General features: G+C 45.9%; 1 protein-coding gene across 2 annotated transcripts; it reads left to right on the plus strand.

Annotated features, from left to right (window-relative positions):
• Positions 1 to 4,613: 4,613 nt before the first annotated feature.
• On the plus strand, positions 4,614 to 8,692 carry LOC132996133 (high mobility group protein B2-like). 2 transcript variants are annotated; one of them, XM_061066456.1, is made up of 5 exons: positions 4,614 to 4,765; positions 5,981 to 6,139; positions 7,332 to 7,483; positions 7,561 to 7,735; positions 8,000 to 8,692. In XM_061066456.1, the coding sequence occupies exons 2-5, from the start codon at positions 5,987 to 5,989 to the stop codon at positions 8,126 to 8,128; spliced, it is 609 nt and encodes a 202-aa protein (XP_060922439.1). In that variant the 5' UTR covers positions 4,614 to 4,765; positions 5,981 to 5,986; the 3' UTR covers positions 8,129 to 8,692. The 2 variants fall into 2 exon arrangements, with proteins under 2 accessions (XP_060922439.1, XP_060922440.1); XM_061066457.1 differs by lacking the exon at positions 4,614 to 4,765 and adding an exon at positions 5,117 to 5,187.
• Positions 8,693 to 9,015: the final 323 nt, after the last annotated feature.

Consider the following 9,015-nt stretch of genomic DNA (forward strand, 5'->3'; position numbering starts at 1 on the left):
GGCACTGCGCCTTGACGTCGGTTGCCACGAACAAAGAAGAAGAAGAAGATGAGCAGGAACCCTGTCACAGCGCCGCCTGATGCTCAATAACAGAACTGCATCCAATATTCACCTGGTGGTCCACTGAGAGAACTGGAAGAAAATACAGCTCCTCTAGTGATTAAAATAATATTACACAGAATCAGGCTTCAGTTAAGAGTGAGAATGTTATAAATTGTATATATATATGTTATACATTATCTATCTCTATGTTATATATTATCTCTATGTTATGAATTACCTTTATGTTATATATTTTTTTTTCAAACCTAGTCCTAAAGACCGATAAAATTATTATTGTTGGTGACTTTAATATTCATGTTGACAATAATAAAGATAGCCTGAGCGTAGCATTTATTTCATTACTAGACTCAATTGGTTTTAGTCAGTGTGTGCATCAACCTACTCATTGTTGTAACCACACACTTGACCTTGTGTTATCATACGGTGTCAAAATTGAACATTTAACAGTACTTCCGCGCAATCCAGTACTATCAGACCATAATTTAATAACCTTCGATTTTTCACTATCTGAATATATGCCCCTAATAAAAAACTCATTTTCTAGATGTCTACCTGATAGTGCTGTAGCTAAATTTAAGGAAATAATTCCGATTACATTTAAACCCGTATTATCCGTCGACATAAACAACAATCCTTTAAAAACCCGAGCTCTATTGAGATTGACCACCTCGTAGATGGTTCAAAATGCTGCAGCACGTGTCCTGACGAGAACTAAGAAAAGAGAGCACATTTCCCCAGTATTAGCATCGCTACACTGGCTTCCTGTTAAATCTAGAATAGAATTTAAAATTCTCCTCCTCACCTTCAAGGCCCTTAATGATATGGCACCTCTTTACCTTAAAGAGATGTTAGTTCCATATCAACCTACTAGAGCACTCCGATCCCAGAACTCAGGTTTACTTGTCGTCCCTAAAGTCTCTAAAAGTAGAGTAGGAGCCAGAGCTTTTAGCCATCAAGCCCCACTGCTGTGGAATAATCTCTCACTTTCAGTAAGGGAGGCAGACACGCTCTGTTCGTTTAAAAGTAGACTCAAAACCTTCCTTTTTGATAAAGCTTATAGTTAGAGCTAATTAGTGCGATGTTCCAAATTTGATTAAATGGCAAAAACCCCTGATGATGCTAAGACGCACAGGGAATTTATGACACAAGACACACGGAGCTTCTCTTTCCTGCTTCTCCTTCCTTTTCTCCATATTTATCACATCAAGATAATTCTTATCTGATCAGTACATGTTACTAACTTGACCCCTTTTCCCGGAGTTTCTGTGCCTTAGCGCCCGCGGATGCAGGGCCACAGCTGTGGCCGCACCATGGATTATGATTGTGGATCGCGTGTCGGAGGTCGCAATGGTGGATCCAGTTCGGTGGATTCTGTATCGTGCCAGCTGATCGTCGTTGTAATGGAGGATCCTTTGTCGCGTTGGCATCGGATGATGAGGGACCACGACCGAGGCGGCAGCTGATAATGGATTCTAACTGGCGGCGGTGGACAATGACTGTGGATTATAGTGGATCAGGTCCTGATGCTGGATCGTGGTCTTGCTGGCTGCTGGCCAGAGACTGTGATTGCAGCGGGACTGCCTGACACATAGTATTGAAAAATGTTTAGCCTAATGGATGCTGCTAAAAATCCTGATGATGTTTTCCTACACTTGACATCTATTGCACTTCTGTCCGTCCTGAGAGAGGGAGCCCTCACATGTGGCTCTCTCTGAGGTTTCTACATATTTTTACCTGTGAAAAGGGTTTTTAGTAGTTTTTCCTGACTCTTGTTGAGGGTTAAGGACAGAGGATGTCACACAATGTTAAAGCCCTATGAGACAAACTGTGATTTGTGAATGTGGGCTATACAAATAAAACTTGATTGATTGATTGATTGATTGATATTGCACTTGTGTCCGTCCTGGGAGACGGATCCTCACATGTGTCTCTCTGAGGTTTCTACGTAGTTTTTCCTGTTAAAAGGGTTTTTAGTAGTTTGTCCTGACTCTTGCTGAGAGTTAAGGACAGAGGATGTCTCACCATGTTAAAGCCCTATGAGACAATCTGTGATTTGTGAATGTGGGCTATACAAATAAAACTTGATTGATTGATTGATTGATTGATATTGCACTTGTGTCCGTCCTGGGAGACGGATCCTCACATGTGTCTCTCTGAGGTTTCTACGTAGTTTTTCCTGTTAAAAGGGTTTTTAGTAGTTTGTCCTGACTCTTGCTGAGGGTGAAGGACAGAGGATGTCTCACCATGTTAAAGCCCTATGAGACAATCTGTGATTTGTGAATATGGGCTATACAAATAAAGTTTGATTGATATATTAACATCTTCATGTTGTATATTATCAGTTTTAAGTATTTATTATTTGTCTTAACCATCCATACTTTATCCATTTAAGTATTTATATTATTATGTCTGTGTATTTATATTCAATGATATATATACTGTTATATCTACACTGATATATCAAGAATGTGATATCTGGACTGTTGTATCTAGAATGTGATTTCTGGACTGTTGTATTTAGAATGTGATTTCTGGACTGTTGTATCTAGAATGTGATATCTAGAATTTATTGTATCTACAATGTGATATCTGGACAGTTTTTTCTAGAATGTGATATCTGGATTGCCTTATCTGGATTGTGATATCTGGAATGTGATTTCTGGATTGTTGTATCTAGAATGTGATAACTAGAATTTATTGTATCTACAATGTGATATCTGGACAGTTTTTTCTAGAATGTGATATCTGGATTGCCTTATCTGGATTGTGATATCTGGAATGTGATATCTAGAATGTGATATCTGGAATGTGATATCTAGACTGTGATATCTGGATTGTGATATTTGGAAGGTGATATCTGGACTGTTCTCTCTAGAATGTGATATCTAGAATGTAATATCTTGAATGTGATATATGGGATGTGATATTTGGAATGTGATATCTAGAATGTGATATTTGGAATGTTCTATCTGGAATGTGATATTTGGACTCTTGTATCTTTGGAATGTGATATCTAGAATGTGATATCTAGAATGTGATATCTAGAATTTGATATTTGGAATGTGATATCTGGAATGTGATATCTGGAATGTGATATCTAGAGTGTTCTCTCTAGAATGTGATATCTAGAGTGTTCTCTCTAGACTGTTCTCTCTAGAATGTGATATCTAGACTGTTCTCTCTAGAATGTGATATCTGAACTGTTGTATCTGGAATGTGATATTTGAACTCTTGTATCTAAAAGGTGCTATCTAGAATGTGATATCTGGAATGTGATATCTGGACTGTTCTCTCTAGAATGTGATATCTGGACTGATGTATCTAGAATGTGATATCTGGAATGTGATATCTGGAATGTGATATCTGGAATGTGATGTCTGGAATGTGATATCTGGAATGTGATGTCTGGAATGTGATATCTGGATTGTGATTTCTGGAATTTGATATCTAGAATGTGGAGCGATATCTGGACTGCTGTATGTAGAATATGATATCTAGAATGTGATATCTGGATTTTTCTATCTGGAATGTGATACATGGGATGTGATATTTGGAATGTGATATCTAGAATGTGATATTTGGAATGTTCTATCTGGAATGTGATATCTAGAATGTGATAACTGGAATGTGATATTTGGAATGTGATATCTGGTAAGATATATCTGGATTGCCTTATCTGGAATGTGATATCTGGAATGTGATATCTGGAATGTGATATCTAGAATGTGATATCTGTACTGTTCTATCTAGAATGCGATACCTGGAATGTGATATTTGAAATGTGATGTCTGGAATGTGATATCTGGATTATGATTTCTGGAATGTGATATGTGGTGTGATATCTGGACTGCTGTATGTAGAATTTGATATATAGAATGTGATACCTAGAATGTGATATCTGGAATGTGATATCTGGACTCTTGTGTCTAGAATGTGATATCTGGATTTTTCTATCTGGAATGTGATATATGGGATGTGATATTTGGAATGTGATATCTAGAATTTGATATTTGGAATGTTCTATCTGGAATGTTCTATCTGGAATATGATATTTGGACTCTTGTATCTAGAATGTGATATCTGGATTGCCTTATCTGGATTGTCAAATCTAGAATGTGATATGACTCAGACACGAGGGGCCTGGACACTATCTAGCGCCTCCTGCTGTTGCATCAACATTTTGAGGAGAACAGATTTGTTATCGATCGACTCTTTGATCTTTAACATGTTTTTAAACGATCTCCATCTTCTTCCTTTCACTGCTGCGCTCTGTGGCCCCGCCTCCACCTCCTCGAGGATTGGTCGCCTGATTTGACACACACCGATTCAGACCAATCACACATAGCAAAACAAATTAGCCCCGCCCTGTTGTGAGTGGAGGATTCCCGCCCTGTTGACGATCCTCATGGAGTTTGACGTACATTTCAACCAGCCAATTAGAGGCGAGTATCCAGCCTGACCACACCCCCCGCGTCCGACCCTGTCCCCGCCCCCGATCCGGAATAACCAACGGGGGCGTTGCTGGGGGGCGTGGCCGCGCTCCAGCTCGACCCAGTTTGAAAGTGAAGCATCGTCTCCAGTCGCTGCTGCAGCGTCCGAACATCAGCAAGAACCAGACCCGAGCCGAACCGAACCGAACCAGACCAGACCAGATCCGGACCAGACCCGAACCAGACCCCCGCCTGCAGCTGCCCCCTGACCAGTGAGTACCGGGCCGGGCTCGCTGCCGCAGCGGCTCTGTGGTCCACCTCCATCCCGGGATAAAAGCTCCGTAAAGAGGGTCTGAGACGGGACTCGAGCGGCCGCGGGAGGGGGTCGGTGGTCGGCTGCGTGCCCCCCCCGCTCCGCCGCTCCGCTCCGGGTTCTGATCAGAACCTGTTGTTGTAAACACGAAACGCCCATTCTGCATTCTGGAGCGTGCACGCCAGGAGATAGCCTGGTCCCGTCCACACAACGCGCACCTCTCCGGGGTATAGCCGGAGCCCTGCGCTGGAAATGCGTAGCTGCGACGGAGACTCCATGTTTCCGTTGCAGCCGCGGCCGCTCGGTGGGAACCCGGCCCCGGGGTTAGAGGTTCAGTGTCCCGGGTGGAGAGGCTCCGCGGCGGCGTCGTGTTTCCTCCGGGTCGGTGATGAGTCGTCTCTGTAGCCGGTTAGCCCGGTGCTAGCGGGGGGGGGGATGGGGGGGCTAGCTCCGCAGACGGCGGGAAGCAAATGGTGGCCCATTGTTCTGCGGGAGCTAGCCCGTTAGCATCGCTAAGCTAACAGCTCCATGAACCCGCAGCGGCAGCTTCACCGCTGCGGGGCTGAGAGCCGCGGTCACCGGGGAGCCGACCCGCCTCATCCCGGTGTCACGTCCCGGTGCTGTAGCGGGAACACAGAGGCTCCAGGCCGGCGTGAGGCCTCCGGACCCCCGGCAGAGAAAATGGAGCCCCGGTGGTTCTTTGTTGTTCCCGGTGACAGCGACGGGCCCCGGGGCCACGGTTATTCACATGTTGTTATTAACATGTTGTTACTCACATGATGAACTCATGAGTCACAGTTTAACACAGAGACATCATTTAATATTAAAATACACTTTGATTTTATATCATCACATTAAACACGGATTCATTGATTATGGTCATCTGATTAATAATCATCTGATGGATCAATAATAATAATGATATTATTAATTATCTCTCTCTCTCTCTCTACCTGTCTCTCTCTCTCTCTCTCTACCTTTGTCTCTCTCTACCTGTCTCTCTCCCTACCTGTCTCTCTCTCTCTCTACCTTTCTCTCTCTCTCTCTACCTGTCTCTCTCCCTACCTGTCTTTCTCTCTACCTTTCTCTCTCTCTATCTGTCTCTCTCCCTACCTGTCTCTCTCTCTCTCTCTACCTGTCTCTCTCTCTCTCTCTCTACCTGTCTCTCTCTCAGGCCATCATGATGATGCGTAAAGACGTGAACAAGCCGAAGGGGAAGACGTCGGCGTACGCCTTCTTCGTTCAGACGTGTCGAGAGGAGCAGCGCAAGAAGAACCCGGAGCAGTCGGTCAACTTCGCTGAGTTCTCCAAGAAGTGTTCCGAGAGATGGAAGGTAGGACAGACATGAAGACAGACATGAAGACAGACAGACTGGTACAGTGACAGACAGACAGACATGTAGACAGACAGACAGGTGTCTCTGGTGTGATCCCACTGTGTGTCTCTCAGGGTCTCACTGCCACTGATAAGAAGTGTTTCGAGAGATGGAAGGTAGGACAGACAGGTAGACAGACAGACATGTAGACAGACAGACAGACAGACAGGTGTCTCCTCTGGTGTGATCCTGCTGTGTGTCTCTCAGGTTCTCACTGCCACTGATAAGAAGTGTTTCGAGGACATGGAAGGTAGGACAGACAGACAGACAGGTGTCTCTGGTGTGATCCCACTGTGTGTCTCTCAGGGTCTCACTGCCACTGATAAGAAGTGTTCCGAGAGATGGAAGGTAGGACAGACAGACAGACAGACAGACATGTAGACAGACAGACAGGTGTCTCTGGTGTGATCCCGCTGTGTGTCTCTCAGGGTCTCACTGCCACTGATAAGAAGTGTTTCGAGAGATGGAAGGTAGGACAGACACGAAGACAGACAGACAGGCAGACAGACAGACAGACATGTAGACAGACAGACAGACATGTAGACAGACAGACTGGTACAGTGACAGACAGACAGACTGGTACAGTGACAGACAGACAGACAGACATGTAGACAGACAGACAGGTGTCTCTGGTGTGATCCCACTGTGTGTCTCTCAGGGTCTCACTGCCACTGATAAGAAGTGTTTCGAGAGATGGAAGGTAGGACAGACAGGTAGACAGACAGACATGTAGACAGACAGACAGACAGACAGACAGGTGTCTCTGGTGTGATCCCACTGTGTGTCTCTCAGGGTCTCACTGCCACTGATAAGAAGTGTTTCGAGGACATGGAAGGTAGGACAGACAGGTAGACAGACAGACAGACAGACAGACAGACATGCAGACAGACAGACAGACAGGTGTCTCTGGTGTGATCCTGCTGTGTGTCTCTCAGGGTCTCACTGCCACTGATAAGAAGTGTTTCGAGGACATGGAAGGTAGGACAGACAGGTAGAGAGACAGACAGACAGACAGACAGGTAGACAGACAGACAGACAGACAGACATGTAGACAGACAGACAGACAGACATGTAGACAGACAGACAGACAGACAGACAGACAGACAGACAGACAGGTGTCTCTGGTGTGATCCTGCTGTGTGTCTCTCAGGGTCTCACTGCCACTGATAAGAAGTGTTTCGAGGACATGGCGAAGGCCGACAAGGTTCGTTACAACCGGGAGATGAGTGACTACGTCCCCCCCAAGGGCTACGGGAGGAAGGGCCGCAAGAGGAAAGACCCCAACGCACCTAAACGACCCCCGTAAGTGTCCTGACCCTTGACCTCTGACCCATGCTGGTGGACCTACCACCTGACCCCGTGTGTGTGTGTGTGTGCAGGTCGGCCTTCTTCGTGTTCTGCAGCGAGTACCGACCCAGTGTGAAGCAGCAGTTCCCAGGTCTGTCTATAGGCGACTGTGCCAAGAAGCTCGGAGAGATGTGGAGCAAACTGACTCAGTCCGACAAGCAGCCGTACGAAGAGAAGGCTCAGAAGCTCCGGGAGAAATACGACCGGGTGAGTCGCACTCACTCAGAGGTCATTCAGGCGAGGGGCGGAGCTACAACACGTCTCCGTCATCATCGTTACCGGTTCACGTTCGTGACACATGTACGACGTCCAGGGACACCTAGTGGTGAAGTCACACACTACAACCAACTGCAGTTTGTAGACACGAGGGTTTGTGTCATGTGACTGAAAAGTACCAATCAGGAAGAGAATGTGAGCATGTGTGTAGTCCTGCCCTCTGATTGGCCGTCCACTAACCTGTTTCCCTCTCAGGACATGGTGGCGTACCGCGGCGGCGGCACGGCGTACGCCAGGAACCCGGGCTCCTCGGCTCAGGGCGCAGAGGAAGAGGAGGAGGACGATGGGGACGACGATGATGATGAGGACGACGATGATGAGTAGAGACGGCGAGCGGCGGCTGGACGAGCGAAGACGTGTGTGTGTTTCAGACGGTTTTAAAGGGTTAGGGGCGGGGTCTCTGACGGCTGATTGAACGGAGGGAGACAGCGTCCTCCGTCTCCACGGCAACGTGTGACAGGATGCTGTCTGAATTCAATCAGCTGATCATTTTAATTATTGATTATTGGGTCACGTTTTATATGAAGCGTTTTTCTCTTCGTTGTTCTGGGACCAATCACAGACAAGATCAATAATCGTATTGATGACACTTTGTGTGTCACGTGACCAGAGGTCATTCTGAAACACACACACGCTGCATCACTGTGTGTGTCATCAGATGTTAAACTGTCCACAGGACAGTACAGTAAACCCCCCCACCACTGTTACCATGGTTACTCCTGCACCCTCCCCCGTACCCACTGTCCCCGTGTGTTGCCATGGAAACCTGCCCCCTGTTCATCTTGTTGTTTTTTTATTTTCGTACTGGAGGATCATGGGAGTTTTTCTTTCCTCACTGTCAAAGTAGAAACTTCAACTTTTATAATAAAACGAGCAACTGAGGGAAAACCCGTCTTGTGTCTTCTGTCCATCACACTGTCTTCCTTTAGGTCCTCATCAGACACATCCGCCCCTCTGACGCCCCCTGGAGGCCGGCCGTGGTGCTGAATGGAATGTGGTCGATTCTGGTGATTTAAAGTTGAAACTATAAAATTCGCGGTTCGTAGTTAAAGCTCTGACCGAAACTGAACGATAAAGAATAAAACATTGAGCGTCTGAATAATTTACTTTGACAGTAAAACACAAACTGGATATTACCCATGATCCTCTGCTTCCTGAAGCTGAAGAGCTGCAGCTGGAACAAATCCACCAAACTGTTCAGATTCTTCATG

The sequence above is a fragment of the Limanda limanda genome, chromosome 22 (genome assembly GCF_963576545.1).
Source record: "Limanda limanda chromosome 22, fLimLim1.1, whole genome shotgun sequence".
NCBI lineage: Eukaryota > Metazoa > Chordata > Actinopteri > Pleuronectiformes > Pleuronectidae > Limanda > Limanda limanda.

What these genes read in the sequence shown, in the direction of transcription:
- LOC132996133 (XM_061066456.1), top strand. Translation starts at nt 5,987, where the DNA reads ATGATGATGCGTAAAGACGTGAACAAGCCGAAGGGGAAGACGTCGGCG. An exon ending in AGTGTTCCGAGAGATGGAAG is followed by an intron (nt 6,140 to 7,331) that starts GTAGGACAGACA and finishes TGTGTCTCTCAG; the next exon opens with GGTCTCACTGCCACTGATAA. An exon ending in TCCGGGAGAAATACGACCGG is followed by an intron (nt 7,736 to 7,999) that starts GTGAGTCGCACT and finishes TTTCCCTCTCAG; the next exon opens with GACATGGTGGCGTACCGCGG.